This window comes from Lissotriton helveticus, chromosome 12 (genome assembly GCF_964261635.1).
Source record: "Lissotriton helveticus chromosome 12, aLisHel1.1, whole genome shotgun sequence".
Taxonomy (NCBI): domain Eukaryota; kingdom Metazoa; phylum Chordata; class Amphibia; order Caudata; family Salamandridae; genus Lissotriton; species Lissotriton helveticus.
This window is the reverse complement of record NC_136073.1, coordinates 310,630,231-310,647,218: the sequence shown is the minus strand read 5'-3', so window position 1 is coordinate 310,647,218 and position 16,988 is coordinate 310,630,231. Positions and strand designations below refer to the sequence as shown.

At 45.9% G+C, this 16,988-nt stretch overlaps 1 protein-coding gene across 1 annotated transcript in view; it reads right to left on the bottom strand.

Annotated features, from left to right (window-relative positions):
• Nucleotides 1-4,640: 4,640 nt before the first annotated feature.
• Nucleotides 4,641-16,988, bottom strand: part of GCSH (glycine cleavage system protein H) — a 122,031-nt gene continuing 109,683 nt past the window's right edge. Inside the window, exons 4-5 of the mRNA XM_078670465.1 lie at nt 9,688-9,819; nt 4,641-5,413 (exon numbers count right to left, since the gene is read on the bottom strand). Of these exons, the coding sequence (XP_078526591.1) occupies nt 5,316-5,413; nt 9,688-9,819 (230 nt within the window). The 3' untranslated portion in view covers nt 4,641-5,315. The remainder of the gene's footprint in view (nt 5,414-9,687; nt 9,820-16,988) is intronic.

Genomic DNA, 16,988 nt, shown 5'->3' with positions numbered 1-16,988 from the left:
CACCGGGTCGATAACCTTTTTAAGCTTTGTCGGCGCCGATAGTTCAGAAGACTTCGAGCCGACCAAAGCAACACGCACTTTCGGTTTCGATGGCGCCTCTAGTGCTTTCGGTTGTGTAGACCCCGAAGCTTTCTCTTTCGGTTTCGATTTCACCATTTGTGGCTCGTTAGAAGTGTCCAAAGCCGGGCCTGGAGGCGAGGCTGTAGAACCCAGTGTAAGATCTTGGGTAAGGCCATGTTGGGCATAGCTCCTCGCTTGAGCTATCTTCCATGGCCCCATAGGCCTCATCGTCGTCTCCTACCTCGTCGACGACTTCTTCAGTATCGAGCATTTCAACATCAGCGTCGTAGCTGGAGTCGATCTCCACTGCTGGATTGGACATCGGCTCTTGATCTTCCTGCTCGTCTGCCTCTTGTTATGTTATGTTATGTTATTTATTTTCTTCTATAGCGCACGGCCACTCCGAAGAGCATCCCGGCGCTTTGGCAAAGAGAACTATATGCAGAGTAACAACACTACAACTAAAAGCTGAAAGAGAAAAAAGAAAAGAAACCAAAAAAAGAGCCAAGTCTTTAATTCCTTCCTAAAGGCAAGGAGGTTACTTGCCCTTCGTAACGCCTTCTTCCTCCTCGGTATCGAAAATGTTCACCGGGTCAGGTGCCGTCTGCTGGGCCTCCTGGCGCGCTGCGCGCCTAAGTCGAATCGTCTTCTTGGAGCGGAAACGAGAACAAGCCATACAGTCGGCTTCATCGTGATCCGGCGACAGGCACTTGTTGCACACCGGGTGGACGTCGATGTGAGGATACTTCGAGTTGCACACGGGGCACCTTTTGAACGGATAAGACCTCTGGCATCGAGCGGGCCTACAGCGCCGAAGAGCCACGCGACTCCTCTGGATGGTCCGACTCGGGAACTGAGCTGGAACAGAACTGGGCACCGATCGCAAGACAATACCGACGATATAGTAAAGGCCTTTGGGCCAAAAAGAAAGGTTTCTATTGATTCCGAACTGGAGTGATCAAATAAGCATCCGAACCCAATGGCGGAAAAAAACAATCTGGGGATGGAGTCGATGCCCATGCGCACTGTAGTCCAGGGGAGGAGCCACCTATCTCGTGATACTTCGAAGACTCTTCCAGGACAACAATGTGCAATCATCCGGACCCAACACTAGGCGGCAATCTATACAACAGATATGAATTCAGCAGCCCACATGCCTCAAACCTCCTATAAACCTACATCGGATCTGAACGTTTAGACAACATAGACTGTGGGATTGGTGTCCAGACTGATTCCAGACACCCCCGCTGGGTATGTTTGCCTGTAAACAAGCTAGCTCACAGTGCCTCTGTAAACTCCTCTTACTGAGGAGAGAATAGTTCTTGGAAACTATCGAACATGACAACTCTGTCCCATCAGGGATTGTTGAAACAGTACAGTACTTTTTGCTCAGTCACTCGTGCTCATTTGGTCTCAGGGAGATAGATACACGGAATAAACGGTGGGGATGTTTTCAATAAGCATTTATTGAACCAGCGGCAATGTAGTGTAAAATAGGTGTGCTAAACAGCAACCATAAGACAGAAACCAATATAAATGATTATAAGCATCAACAGAGTAAAAGGATGGTAGATTCTTACCATAGTGCTAAAACAATGAATACAGGCAGGCATATAAATACAGGACAGTAATAATGTGTACTCCAAAGATGCAACCCTAACTAGCTGTACCTACGTGTACCTAGCATGTATGCAGGTGTCGAGCAAAGAATGCCCCTAGGCTGAAGCCAACCCCTTTACCTTAAGTGAGAGACTCTGGGGCCCAGTCTTTATCTCGAGATGGACACCCCGATAGGGATGTCAGACCACTGCGAGCTAGAGTGTCTGCGTACAGGAACCTCAACGTCGTGCGGCCGTGTGTCAGCATGGGAGTCCTTTTTCTCCTATCCCTGACGCAGCAATGATATGGTGTTTATATGCCCAAAGAGGCACCGTCAGGGGATCTACCTTGCTGTGTTATGTCGGACTAGGATGACGGAAGAAATGGCCCTTATAAATAGTTACTATGAAGACAATGGCAGTCCTGCTGAGATTCCAAGAATCCCCATGCATAATGAATGAGGCTAGTTTTCAGAGAAAACCCCACGTCATTTAAGCAGTACCCCAGCTAGGTAAAAGGTCAGTACCAAGAACCGTTATGTAGTGTAATGGCAGGGCAGGGAAATGAGGTGAAAGGTTTAGTTACTACCTAAGCCTATATCGGGGTACCTGTATGAAACATAACATGGTTGCTTACTAATCCATTTTGCTTCTATTCATATGCAAACATTCAGAACCGCTGCTGCAGGTGGCCCAGGGCAACAGCAGTCACCCCATGACTCCTTTGAAGCCCCTTTCTAAGCCACAGTGCTGCAACTCTGCCTCAATTCAACAATTTTGATGCACAAACAGGTCTGACAGAGGCCCAACATGCTCAGGGTACACAAGGTTGGGTTGAGTTACTGCTCTGTTCCCCGCTAATCAGCTATCATCTGTTTGGTCAGGGTCCATGGAATGTGTACTGCCCTCAGTTACAGCGTGACATCTGTCTAGCTTCCATTGTCGCCCTCTTGGGTGTTGCTCCTCAATCCCATTCGGTTCAATCTACTACCAGCTCCTGGTGTTGCATATCTCTCATTTTTAACAGGACTGAGGGGTCTACTGTTTGCAGTTTCATATTTTTACCTGGAGGTTGTCTGGATGTCATTGGATTAGGATGTACTCGGGGCAAAGGCTTACAGACCAGAGTTCGACAGCATAAATTGTTGGCTACTCCTCCAAGGGCTCGAACTTTGATTATACGAATGACCTCTACAAGAACTACCACATTTTTAGCCCATCTCACGTGGTTACAGGTTCCGCTCACTTTGCTGTGCCAAACCTCCTTTGCTCAGCAGTATTCATGCATAAGAATAGCATTACAACACTTACCCGAATAATGGCTTATTATTATTTTTTTGCATACAAACAGGAAAATAATATCACCGTAGTGATCATTCTCAGGAGGAATCAATACACTAGAGTTTCTTGGATACATCACAAATGTGGGGGGGTGTAGGTGCAGGAGTGTCAGCATCACAGTTGGAGTGGGGTTCAGGACAAGGATGCACTCATAGCGCTGAAATAAACATCAGCATGCTTTTAGATTGTGCACACACCATTAAACATACACCTGATTCACAGACAACTGTGTACTTTCAGGCAGGGCATTCAACACAGAAGGTGGAAGCCAACTAGGCTCACATATACATCTGTGTCATTTAACAGAACCACAACCAGCAGTATGTAGATCGAGCGCTTGGAGCTGGTATGCTCTCCATGGTAGCAGCAGGCTGAAGAAAGTGGGCTCAGGTTGTCCTTAGGGAATCTTTGGTATGGCTGAGCAACGGACAAACTCCCAATCTATGCAGGCTTAGGTTTGCTCACAAAAAAGACCTTGGGACCCTTCAACTCAGCATTGGTTCAATAAGGCAAGCACTGCACACAAGCCAGCACTCTTCTCCTTCAGATGCAGCAGCAATTTATCTTCATATTGGAGTATAGTTTGTACTCTGGAAGTGAGACAGGCAAAGATTCTGCATCTTATGCCAACCTTCCATGACAGAACTGTGGAAAGCTCTTTGAAGAAGAAAGGGAACCGTGAATGAGCACAGAGTATAAACTTGCACACAGTGCTAGTGCCACTGGTCTGCAACCAAGTGTCCAGCAAAAATACTTTTGGTGGGGGTGGAGTTTCACAGGGAGATATTAGGAGAGAGCGCTTTCTTTTCATGTGTGCTACAGCTCCAAGGCAATGAACCACATTGGAGTAGTCAATCTCAATTTGTATTGCAGATACTGGTTTTGCCTCTTAACTGTTCAGGTGTTCTTTTAGTCAGGCCACGAAGTGGTCTGCAAGGATTAGTCGTGTCCATGCTCAGTTACCAAGAAAAGATCATTACTGCTTCATTCACTGGATATGAATCAGAGCTCCAATAGATGCACTTGTCTTAATGATTCTGCCGGGAGGGAGGATGTGAGGAGCAGTGAACGGGGACATATGGCAGAACAGGACAGCCTTAGAGGTTCTATCCAACCAAGTGAGGCTCAAGCTTGGGGTGGGGAGCAGCGTGCATGTAGACAAGCTCTTTCATGCACACAATGTAAAATCAAAGGGCCCATTCATGACACACTATGAGGATTAATTAGGAAGCACAAGTAAGCAGTCTCCGCAGAGGAATTCGTTAAAAAGGTCTGCATCCAACTACTACAATAAACGGGCACTATCAGTAGTGTCATGGCTTGGGAGTCAGCCATTTTAAAGGGAGTCAACCTTTTTAAAAGAAGTCCCACTCTAGGTGTACCCCATCAACCAAAAGAGACTAGTACTGATAGTGATCAGCATAAATTGAGTGTAGAGCACTTGCAGAAGCTTGGGAGACAGGTCTCCTGAATAAGAAAACTTCCCAGTTATGCCAGAAGGGCAAATTTAGGATCTGTTCAGAACATGGTACAGGGCCATTGACCTTCACCTCTACAGTACTATTTTAAATGTTTCTGCCTTTGGGAATCATGCACTGCTCAATTACGTTGGCCTTTAAAAATAAAAGGAGTCAAATTCTGTTTAGGGAGGAGTAGGTCTTATTGCTTTAATGATTACACATTGTGAAAAGCACTACAAGACGAAACGTCAACAGCCTTTTTAAAATTAAATACTGTTACTTTCTTTTCCGTCATCAGATAACAGCTTTCATAAATAGCAGCAGCTGAAGCAGTTCAAACCAAAACAATGATGCTGTGCAAACTAAACACAACCATCACAGTAAATGGTAATGGGGAGGCCGAACTATTTCAGCCATTGAACTATTCCAGCGATCAAACAGTCCTTTCCGTGTAATTTTGTACAGTACTCTATAGTATCCAAAAAGAAAAAAACAGCCACCAGTCACCATCGGTCTACTAAAATTAAGGCAATTGTATTTTAGTGTTACTTTTAAGAACAAAATATTAATAACCAAGGTATTTAACATTAAGAGTTGAAAATGTCATAATTAGACACAGTAGTCTAAAATCCACACTATCAAAAAGGCGTGCGAAGTGCCAGCCTCTCAGGTATAATCAATTCTCTCCGCAGAGAAGTTTGGTCCTCTTACCAAAAACATTACAGATGTATTTTCATTTGTCTTCAAATCACACTATGTGATATGCAGCTTTCAGAACTTCTGTACATTATTTTTTGACGAACTACACACAGCTAAGTGCTTCAAAGATTTTAGTTTAAAATGTCCAAGATTTTGATCAGTCGTCAATAGACTTTATATATTTCTCATATGCGTCTTCGCTCAGCAGGTCGTCAAGTTCAGAAGGGTTCTCCACAGTCATCTTTATTAACCAACCTACAATGAAGAGTTGAAGTGTTAAATAAAAATAGAAGTTTGTGTTCATAAGAGTTCTAAAAGTAGCAGTTCTTTTATAGCAATTATAAACATAGTTGTAAGCCCCAGGGCATTTCAAAACATGTCAAATGAACGGAATGATAAAAGTAGATAAAGAGCATGCTTTTCAATTTGCAGTATATAAATATAAATAAATATAGTGGCCACATGTTAAAACAGGGGTGTGGAATTCCTATAGCCCGAAGCCCTGTAGATATTGTTTGGGGTCAAAGACAACAGGTTTTCATGCAAATTTGGCACTTGGGATAAATAGACCCAACCCCTGTAGCACAAAACCTTTGGCAGTTTACAGTACCACATTTTGAATCAGGGAATGGCACTATGCGCAGTAAAGAGAACATGTGTCTCTATATGTTAATGCAGCTCAAGCTTGTATTTATGCTTCATTAATGCAAAGCCTCTATTATTAGGGTGAGGCTGTAAGGAAATGTTGTAAGCTTGGACTGCCCTACTGACAGTAGTTTGAGTATAAAAATGAGTACACACGTTTCCAAAGTTTAATATGAGGCTATGTATAATGTTCCTAGAATGCTCTCTGATTAGATGCAAATAGTTGCAGAAGCTTGGAAGCAAGATTGAAGAATTTCTGATTACAAATAAAATGTTCATAAATAAATGCAACAAGGAAAAAAAATGTTTTCCTAAACAACTGCAACATTTTAGGTACCATTTCTTTGGAGTATCATATAGTAAAATGTGTTGCTGCATGCTAGTATTTCCAAAACAAATTCATAATGGAACATCAGTGTAATCAGTTCAACAAGATTATGGGAAACATGAAAATAAACAAGTATTGGCAATTAGCCTTTTCGTTTTGCTAATGTGGGTCTTGTTTTGAAATGGTTTTGTAAAACCTTATTGTTGGAGCTACCGGGGCCTCACCATTATTACAAACATTAGCAAAAATATATTTGTGGTTCCAAAAACACGGATTGTCACAGTAGTTCCTTGCACTGAACATAACTACTTTCATTGTAAGTTTTTTTCTTAAATCACGTAATGCAGATGTGTTTTAAATGTATGATTTTATTACAAAAATCTAATAGAGCTTGTTTTGAATTCATTTGTGTGCGGATGTGCTTCTTGTGACAGAGCAAAATGCCAGCAGATCCGTCGATAATTAAAAAAAAAAATGCCAGACCTTATTAGGGGCCCAATTCTTAAAGAAAGTCACAAAGGTGCACCCATGGTATATACCCTTGCATTAGTGTACACTTACATCTTTAATGAAGAAATTACGAAAGTAGGAAGTCATACTCCTAGAAAATATTTGTCAACTGCATTTTAGCATGAGCAAATATGCATGTGTAAATTTGTTAATGCTAAAATCTGTTGAGCGTTTACAAGTACACTTTCGCTCCAACTACCTTCTACCCAAGCCTGGAAGTGTTACTTCTGCCCTCGTTAGGAGTACATTTCCAACATTTCTCAGTACGGGAAAAGATTAGAGAACAGCTGGTGAAAACTACTAAAACATGCAAGTTAGTAGGCTTGCACACCTCAAAAGGCATTTCGCCCCTGTAACTGTTGCTCATCGCTACCTCCAGCCCCAGTATGTAGATCTGCGGAAAGGTGGCAAAGTAAGGGAATTGCTAGTATTCAAACTCCACTATAGTTTGAGCCCTGGCATAATCAGAGAGGCCATTCTTGAAGTTCTTATATATATTGAGATTGTTGTAAAAATTTGTCGCCGCACTTGGAGGCACCAAAGAAAAAAGTGGATTATTTTTAAAGGACAAGTAAAATTATGAAACAACCTGTCCCACGGATAAGGAGATATATAAAACATTTAAAAGACCTTGAACAATTAAAAAATGGTTGCATATCAAGTACACAAATGTTAGACCTATGAAATATTGTATGAAAATCTTCAGACCATCGCTGGATTTTAAGTTTTGTTCAGTCCCAGGTTTATCTGTCATTCATTATTTAAACCAAACATGCAGAATAGGTCCGATATGCTATTTGGCACTAAATATATATTGTTGAATACATATGGGAACCAAACAAAATAAACACTGAACAAGATCAGAAGAACCTCAGCCAAGCAATTTTGAATTATATGAACTGTTCCTTGCTAAACACTACTATCTACAGTTTTAAAAGATGTTGCTTCGCATGTAATGGACCCTCTATCCCCCTCAAAAAAAGAAGGCTAGGACATTGTGTAGGCAAACTAAGAACAAGGATTTTCTATAAAAACAAAACCTGAGCTGTTTCTTTGTATGTGAAATTAGCATAAAAACAAATATTGATTATGCTGTTACTCATTCCAAGTTTCTCCAGCTAGGCTTAACATTTTGAAGCAAAAATTCTTCTAGCAGGAAGAACTAGGGCTTGAGGACCTCACCAATATTGTATATGAACCCCAGGGCACACAAGACATTTACTGTAGATGTTTCTGAGTGAGAATAAGTTAAGGCGCTTTGAATGGCCAGCAAGAGGATGAAAATACTTATGCAGACCCTGAAACCGTTCAAGTAATAAATGCTCAAAATATAAAGTATATTCCAGCAACTTGTTCTGGGGATGAGCAAAAAGCAAAGTACAGATCAGTAGGATTGGATTATTTGAAAATTTGAAGTGCCGATTTAACAAGTACGTCCATCAGCTCTTTGTGACCACTCTCCGCACCCATATATGTAACTGGTCTGGAACAGGCCCAAACTTTTTTGTTTAAAATATGGAAGTATTTAACACCTCTCATTGCTAGAGACATGCAGAAAGTCAAGTCCGTTACAAAGAGTATTGGAAAAACATGCTGATTAAAAAAAAAAAAAAAAAAAAAGGATTCACTGTTGGAAATACAGCCCTATTGAGACTCCACAAAACGTGTGGCATACAGAAAGAAGATGATGAGAACATGTAGTCATTACAGGAGTGGAGAAAAGAAAATAATGTAACAACCCCTCGAGTAAGATGGGTTACTGAAGTCTGCAGTAGTGTACAGAAACGTCAACAATTTAATTTGAAAAGAAGATATTCCAGATATATTATGTTATTTCATGGTCTAGGATGAAAACTCTAACCTTTCTAACCCATACTTCCCAGCAGCAACCAGGTGAAATCATGGGATTCAGTAAGAACTCGCCCCATCAGAAAAATTCGACCTCAGCTTCCAAAATACAGACCCTTAAAGTTTAGAGAGCCCGTCCCTTCACTTACAAAAACTTCCGTATGAGCACTGGTCCAGTATTACACCTATTCCATCAACACAATGCGGTCTTAACCCGTTTTTTAGGGGGGACGGGGAGACACCAGTGTCAGGGTTTCCCTTAGCCTCAGACTTGAGATCCCAGCTTTAATAATTAAATCAATGCCTTCACTACGGTAAGATATTTAGGCTTATTTTTGGTACACCTAGGACCAATGTTATAGAAAATCTAGCGCGTAGCAGCTATCAAAATATTTGGGTATTCATTTGGGAGCAAATCATCACCAGAAGGTGCTGAATCCTCAGGTATTGTTAACTGCCTGTAAATGAGTTGTGTTATTCTTTGGAAATAAAGCAATGACTAAGGTGCCAATATTCCTCATCGACTGTTCCTAGATGGGCTTATTGCAATTTTATTAAATACTCCTTCTACAACTGCTTCTTTGCCAACAAAAGAAGTTTTAGATTGCCAAAACCTAGCTGAAATCTGCAGAAAATTTTTGAATTTAAAACCAACATTTATCGGGGTAGGGTGAATGGCGAGGTACTGGAAAAATAATGAAGACTAGACTCCCAGGCTTCAATAAATGCTAAGCACTTCTGGATTTCCTCGGATCTCTGCAAATAGTTTAACACGCCAAATTACGGGAGACTCTTCTGAAAGAAGACCTGGAGATGTGTTGCCACGTAGCTGAAGATGCTCCCAGCTGACAAGATAGCCTTGGAGGTGGGCAGGGCCTACATTGTAAATGGCACCAATAAGACACTGCTGACCCAAACATCAAAAAAAGAAGGCAAAGTAACGGGACCCAGTTTTGTCATTTCAGACACAGAGGTTCTAGTTTCTGATATAAACGTTCAAGTCATGTCACTCAAGTCATGACTTAAAAAAAAAATGTATATAAAAAATTATTGGGCATTAAGGACAGTTCATGCAGTTATGTTTCTCGAAGTATTTCTCAAGCGAATCCATGCACCAAATTTAGCAATGATTCATTCAGTGCGGCCACAATCTGAATATTAATTTTTAGTTACATAGAAGAAAGCAGAAGGATTTTACCGTCTTCGTAGCAGGATTTGTTGACTAGGCCTGGAGTTTCTTCTAGGGCTTTGTTAATTTCCGTAACTTCACCTGTAAGGGGTGAGTAGAGTTCACTAGCAGCCTTCACACTTTCCAATGCACCAAACTCATCTAAGTGGGAAGTAAAATACACAGATTTTTATTAACAAACCACCTGCTACAAAATGCAAAATAATGAAAGGAAACATTAAAAGTGTTTAAAAGAGGTATCAAGCTGAGCTTTTGTTCACTTTTTGTAGAATGCATGCTCCCGCAGTGTTCTATGCAATCAATATTACCACCACCATTGGTACTTAAGAAGTATGAAGGCTAAAATATACTCATCCAGTGTATATATTTAAACAGATAAATATTTCCCACCCTGACTAGGCAAAATACAATTGTAATTAGTTGGCTGACTTAGAGAGGAAATTACTTTGCCTTCTAAAGTCAAGACTGGCAAACATGTCACAAATTACCAATCTCAAAACTGTTGAAAATTAGGATGGGTGGCACAGATTTATAGATTCCTACCTTAGAACAGATACCCCAGCAATAGCAAACCCGCAGGTGGGTCTGCGAACAAAGATCAGACCAGAAAGTCACGGAGAACAGAAAGGTCAAAGAAGCTGTATCTCCGGACTTGACTGTCAAGGCAATTATGCTTAGTAAAAGTGTGCAGCGAGGCCCACGTGGCTGCCTGACAGATGTCTTGCAGGGGGACACCAAGTCCCAATGCAGTAGTAGCTGCTGTCGCCCTGGTAGACTGGGCGCGCAATCCCGTTGGAGGTTCCTGTTTAGCCAGAGAATAACAGGCCTTGATACACAGGACCAGCGGGAGATAGTCCTCTTGTGTACAGCCTGGCCATTCTTGGTGCCCACGTAGCCAACAAAGAGCTGGTCATCCACCCGGAACTGTTCTGTGCGATTGAGATAAAAGGAGAGCGCACGTTTTGGGTCCAGACGGTGGAGCCTCTCTTCCCCTCTGGAAGGGTGCGGAGGTGGAAATAAAGTGGGCAAGGTGATAGTTTGCCTGATGTGGAAGGCAGTGACAACCTTTGGCAAGAAGGAAGGACGAGTGCAAAGCACAACCTTGTCCGGATGGACCGACAGAAAAGGAGGCTTACAGGAAAGTGCCTGGCGGAGGTGATGGCAACCAGTAAAGCAATCTTCAAAGTCAATAAATGAAGAGGACCGCTGTGAAGCGGCTCAAAGGGAACGCACATCAAATAGGTAAGAACCAGATTCAAGTCCCACTGAGGCATTACAAACGGAATAGGAGGGAAGAAGTGAGTCACGCCTTTGAGCAATCTACGCCTTCGAGATCATCTGCAGCGTACCCCAGGGCTCCTCCCTCAACCCAACGCTGTTCAACATATACATGGCTCCCCTCGCCTAAGTCGCCCGTCAGCACCACCTTAACATCATCTCCTACACAGATGACACCCAGCTGATCATCTCCCTTACCAAAGACCCTCACACCGCCAAAACCAACCTCCACGAAGGAATGAAGGCCATCGCCGAATGGATGAGGAACAGCCGACTGAAGCTGAACTCGGACAAGACGGAGGTCCTCATCCTCGGCTCCACCCCTTCAGCCTGGGATGACTAATGGTGGACGAAATCACTGGGAACAGCACCGACACACACTGACCACGCACGCAACCTGGGGGTCATCCTCGACTCCACCCTCTCCATGACCAAACAGGTCAACGCCGTCTCCTCATCCTGCTTCAACACCCTACGGATGCTCCGCAGGATCTTCAAGTGGATCCCCACCGAAACAAGAACAGTAACCCAGGCCCTCGTCTCCAGTAGGCTGGACTACAAAATGCCCTCTACGCAGGAACATCAAACAAGCTCCTGAGACAGCTGCAACACATCCAGAACGCCTCTGCACGACTGATCCTCGACATCACCCGCCGCAGCCACATCACACCCCCAACTGAGGGACCTACACTGGCTACCCGTCAACAAGAGGATAACATTCAAGCTCCTCATCCACGCGCCCAAGGCCCTCCACAACGCCGGGTCAGCGTACCTCAACAAACGACTCAGCTTCTACGCTCCTACCCGCAAGCTCCGCTCCGCCGCCCTCGCCACAGTGTCGCGCATCCAAAGAACAACCGCCAGTGGCACATCTCCCCCCCTCCGCCGCCAAGACCTGGAACACCCTCCCAACCAACCTACGGCAGACCCAAGACCTCTTGGCCTTCAGACGACTTCTCAAGACCTGGCTCTTTAATCAGTAGCAGCACCCCCCCTCCCCAAGCGCCTTGAGACCCTCACGGGTATGTAGCGCGCTTAACAAATGTCCTGATTGATTGATTACTTACCACAGGGGACTTGAAAAGAGGGCTGATCAGGGAGTCTGAGAAAGGCTGAAATAGCAGAAAGATATCCCGTAATAGTGCCCAGAGCAGAGCCCTGCTGGGGCAGAGAAAGACGGAACAAAAGGACTTCTGAAAGAGAGGCAGAAAGGTAATCCACAGCCGTTGCTGTGCACCATGCCACAATTTTTTTCCACTTGCAGGCGTATACCGTTTTAGTGGAGGGACACCTGGCTGCCAGAATGATATCACAGACTTCAGAAGGCAAGTTAAAAGGAATCAACTGTCGCTGCTCAATCTCCACGGATGTAGGTGGAGGCTGGACAGGTTCATGTTGAGGACCGTCCCCTGCTGCTGCGACAGAAGATTCTCCGAAAGAGGCAGTCAGATCGGGGGATCCATGCTCATACTGAGTAGCTCGAGATACCAAACTCTTCAAGCCCAGTCCGGAGCCACAAGAATGACTTGGGCCCGGTCGCGCCTGATCTTCTTCAGCACTCTGGGTAGAAGTGGTATAGGCAGAACAGCGTACAATAGACCGCAGCTCCACTCGTTATGAAAAGCGTCACCCTGGCGTTCAAAGAACCGTCCAGGTGTTGAACCGTCAATGAAATGCCTTGACGTTACAGCAATGTCCAGAGGCGCTGAGCCTCTTGACAGATGGTCTACGACCCCACCCCGCCTGGTTTGTTGCAAAACCACATGGCGGTGGTGTTATCTGTGAACACCTGCACGACTCTTTGACAGAGGGAAGGAGTGCTTTCAGTGCAAGTAGAATCACCTGGAGCTCCAGAAGGTTAATATGGAGCCTGGACTCTGCCTGAGACCAGAGGCCTCTGATCTCCGCCTTTCCCATGTGTCCGCCCCATCCCAGGAGGGACGCATCCGTAACCACTGTGTGCTACGGTTGGGGAAGGGAGAGGGATCTGCCACTGACCCAACGCTGGTTTGTGAGCTACCACTGCAACTGCTGGGCAGTGCCCTCCGAGATCTGGACGTACTCGGACAGGTCCCCTTGATGCTGCGCCCACTGGAACTTCAGGTCCCACTGCAGAGCCCGCATATGCCATCTGGCATGATTGGTCTGCAGGAGGCCATGAGGCCCAGCAGCCTCAAGGTCATCCTGACCGAAACCCAGGAAAAGGGCCGAAAGATCGGAATCATAGCCTGAATGTCCCGGACTCACTGTTTGGGAGGATAAACCCAAAACGTCACCGTGTCTAGAACTGCTCCGAAGAAGAGGAGCTTCTGAGAGGGAATCAGGAGCGACTTCTGCACGTTGATGGAGAACCCCAGCAAATGCAGGAGATCGGCCATAGTCTGGAGGTGGGAGACGGCTGCCTGGGGCGAGCCTGCCTTCAACAGCCAGTCGTCGAGATAGGGGAAGACTGAAACCCCAGATCTGCGCAGATGAGCTTCGACCACCGCCATCACTTTCGTGAACACCCGAGGGGCGCTGGTAAGGCCAAAAGGGAAAACGGTGAACTGAAAGTGCTTGTGGCCTACAGTGAACCACAGATAACGCCGTTGGGCCGGCAGGACAGGGATAAGAAAGTAAGCGTCCTGCTAATCCAACGCTACCATCCAGTCTTGCGGGTCTAGGGCAGACTAGACCCGAGCAAGAGTGAGCATCTTAAACTTCTCCTTCTGGAGGAAGCGATTGACATTCTGAAGGTTTAAAATGGGACGCAGGCCCTTGTCCTTTTTCAGAACCAGGAAGTAGTGGAAGTAGCAACCACAACCTACTTCTGGCGTCAAAACGCGCTCAATGGCCCCCTTGGTTAAGAGGGCCCCAACTTTCTGCTGGAGAAGTGCCAAGTGATCCACTGACATGTGGTGGTACTGAGGTGGCATGGCTGGAGGGGTAGTTTCGAAGCGGAGGGAGTAGCACCGGACTATCTGCAGAACACCCCTGTCCGAAGTGATGGTGCGCCAGTGGGGGAGGTGATGGCGAATCCTGCCACCCACTGGCCTCTGGTGGGCCTGAAACACCCAACTATGAAGGTTTGGAGGCAGTGGATGCAGGGGAGGTGGTGGACTGACCCGCCCGCTGGCCCCGTGACCCACCTCTGCTGGTTCCACGTCCGCACTGAGACTGTTACTGCGCAGGCCTGTGGCTCTGATACTAAAGTTTTTGGGCACCCCTTCCTTGGCCACGAAAGGAGTGAAAAGCAGAAGCGGAAGGAGTGCGCTTGGCCAATCTGCCTTGTCGGCAAAATGTGCCATCAAAGGGCATGTCCATCAGAGTGTTCTGGACATCCCCGGAAATGCCAGTAGTCCTCAGCCAGGTGTGGCGGCGTAGCGCCACTGTTGAGGAAATCCGTCTGCCCAGCGAGTCGGCGGTGTCAAGGCTACAACGAATCATGAACTTGGCTGCGTCTCTCCCCTCAGCAATAGCTTGGGAGAGCACCGTCCGGGCCTCCTCCGGACACTTAGGCAGCACATGCGCAACCGTTTCCCATATGGAATAGGAGTAACGGCCCAAGAGGCATGCAGTGTTCACAGACCGCAAGCCTGAACTGGCGGAAGTAAAAATGTTCTTCCTAAATTGCTTCAGTTTCTTGAATTCCCTGTCCAGAGGTGCGGAAGGGATTGCGCTTGGGGACGCAGAGGCTTGGACAACCAAACTCTCAGGGGTAGGGTGTTGGGAGAGGAAAATGGGGTCGCCCAGGGCCGGGAGATGGCGTTGGGCCACGTTCTTATCCACAGGAGCCCCAGCAGCGGCTCCGCAGATGAAGACGCCGGCTGAAGCACTTCTGTCAGGAGGTTAGTCCTGATGGCCACCATAGGGAGCTCGAGGTGGAGAGCCTCGGCCGCCCTACGCAACATCACAGAATATGTACCACCCTCCTCCGTAGCCACGGAACGAGGAGATAGTATGGAGTAGTTTCTTACCGGTAACTCCAGTTCTGTAGTAGGGGTATCTCTGTTATAGTCATAATCTAGTGAATAGTCCCGCTCATGTGCGGGGACCTCGGAGCAATCAAAAATAATCTCTTAAACTGTCTTCTTTGCAGCAGTGCATAGACACTTAAGAGAGAATTAAAGACAGATAATGCAGCCTATACCTGCAAGGCTACACTGTCCAGTACTTCAACTAGAAATGCAAAGGATATTCCACCAATATCACATTTAAACCTGTCTGCCAGGTTTCACCATGGAAAACACCCCCCCTTCCATCACCAAATCCTTGGAATGATAGAGAGGAAGGACAGGACAGACAAGCCCCCATAGGCTGCCATTATGTGGCTTAAAAAGGGATACCGTGCCTTTAAGGAAACTTTCCAGAACTCTCCAGGTATCCTAGAATGCACAGCAACTCCCTCCACTTTCAGTTCTTTTTGGAGGTATGTGCAGCTAGACCTGTAGCATTCATCATCTTATCCTTTTCTCCACTGGGAAGGAGGGCGGGCGCTTATGACTAGAACAGAGATACCCCTACTACAGAACTGGAGTTACAGGTAAGAAACTACTCCTTCTGTAGTAGGGGATCTCTGTGTATAGTCATAATCTAGTGAATAGAATGGCAAGCCCATCCAAAAAACAAGCCGGCGGTGGAGGAAAATGGCAATACCACTACTGTGCAAACAGATTTCTCAATGAAGCCTGCCCAACCTGAGCATCTGCTCTGGCATCAGAGTCCAGACAGTAATGCTTAGCAAAGGTATGGACCGACTTCCAAGTGGCAGCCCTGCAGATTTCTGCAATGGGAACATTAAGAAGCAAAGCTGTTGTAGCCGCTTTGCCCCTGGTGGAATGAGCCTTAGGCTTACCCCCCCCCCAAGGTCTTATTCGCTTTCTGATAACAGAGCTGGATACAAGACACAATCCACCTAGAGATAGATTGCTTCGGAGTAGCCAGACCAGTCCTAACCGACCCATAGTTGACAAACAATTGGTCGGATCTACGAATGTCTTTAGTTTTATCCAGATAGAATTTTAACACCCTTCTGACATCCAGGGAATGAAGAGACCTTTCCGCTGGAGTAGAAGGATTCTGGAAAAAAGTCGGTAAAGTTATAGTCTGATTCACATGAAAATCAGAAATCACCTTGGAAAGGAACTTCGGGTGAGTACGCATAACAACCTTAGCAGCATGAAATACAGTATAAGGTTCCTGGCAACACAATGCCTGAATTTCACTCACCCTGCGGGCCGATGTAATGGCCACGAGGAACACCGCCTTCCAAGACAGGTGCTGCAGCGAAGCCTTATGAATAGGCTCGAAAGGTTCCTTCATCAACCTGGACAGCACCACATTCAGTTCCCATGAAGGCGAAGGAAGCCGAACAGGAGGGAACACCTTCTTCAACCCTTCCAAAAAATCCTTAATCACAGGAATCTGGAAGAAGGATGTCTGCGAAGGGCATTTTCTGCAAGCAGTCAATGCATCCAGATGAACCTTAATGGAATGGAAATTAAGGCCAGACTGAGCTAGATGCAGAAGGTATGGAAGGATAACATCCTCCTTGCAGGTAGTCGGATCATAGTTCTTAGACATGCACCAGATGCAGAATCTCTTCCACTTGTAAGCATAAGAGGTCCTAGTAGACGGCCTCTTAGCCTCCTTTAATATGTCCATGCAATCCTCAGTAAGATTCAAGTGCCCATATTGGACAGGAGCCATGCCGCCAAACTCAACGATGAGAGGTTGGGGTGCACCATCTGCCCCCCGAACTTCGTGAGAAGGTCCGGCCGACACAACAGCCGACGATGAGGCAGGATCGACCGGTGAAGCAGGTCCGTGAACCACCACAGTCTGGGCCATTCCGGAGCAATGAGGATCATCCGCGCCCGGGTTTGGGCCAGCTTGATGAGCACCGCCGGAATCAGGAGAATGGGTGGAAAAGCGTACAGAAAGCTGTTCTACCAGCTGCTCCATAACGCGTTCCCCAGAGTCCCCGGCTGATAATACCTTGAGGCGAAGTTGCGGCATTTGCTGTTTTCGGCGGTGGCGAACAGATCCACGTC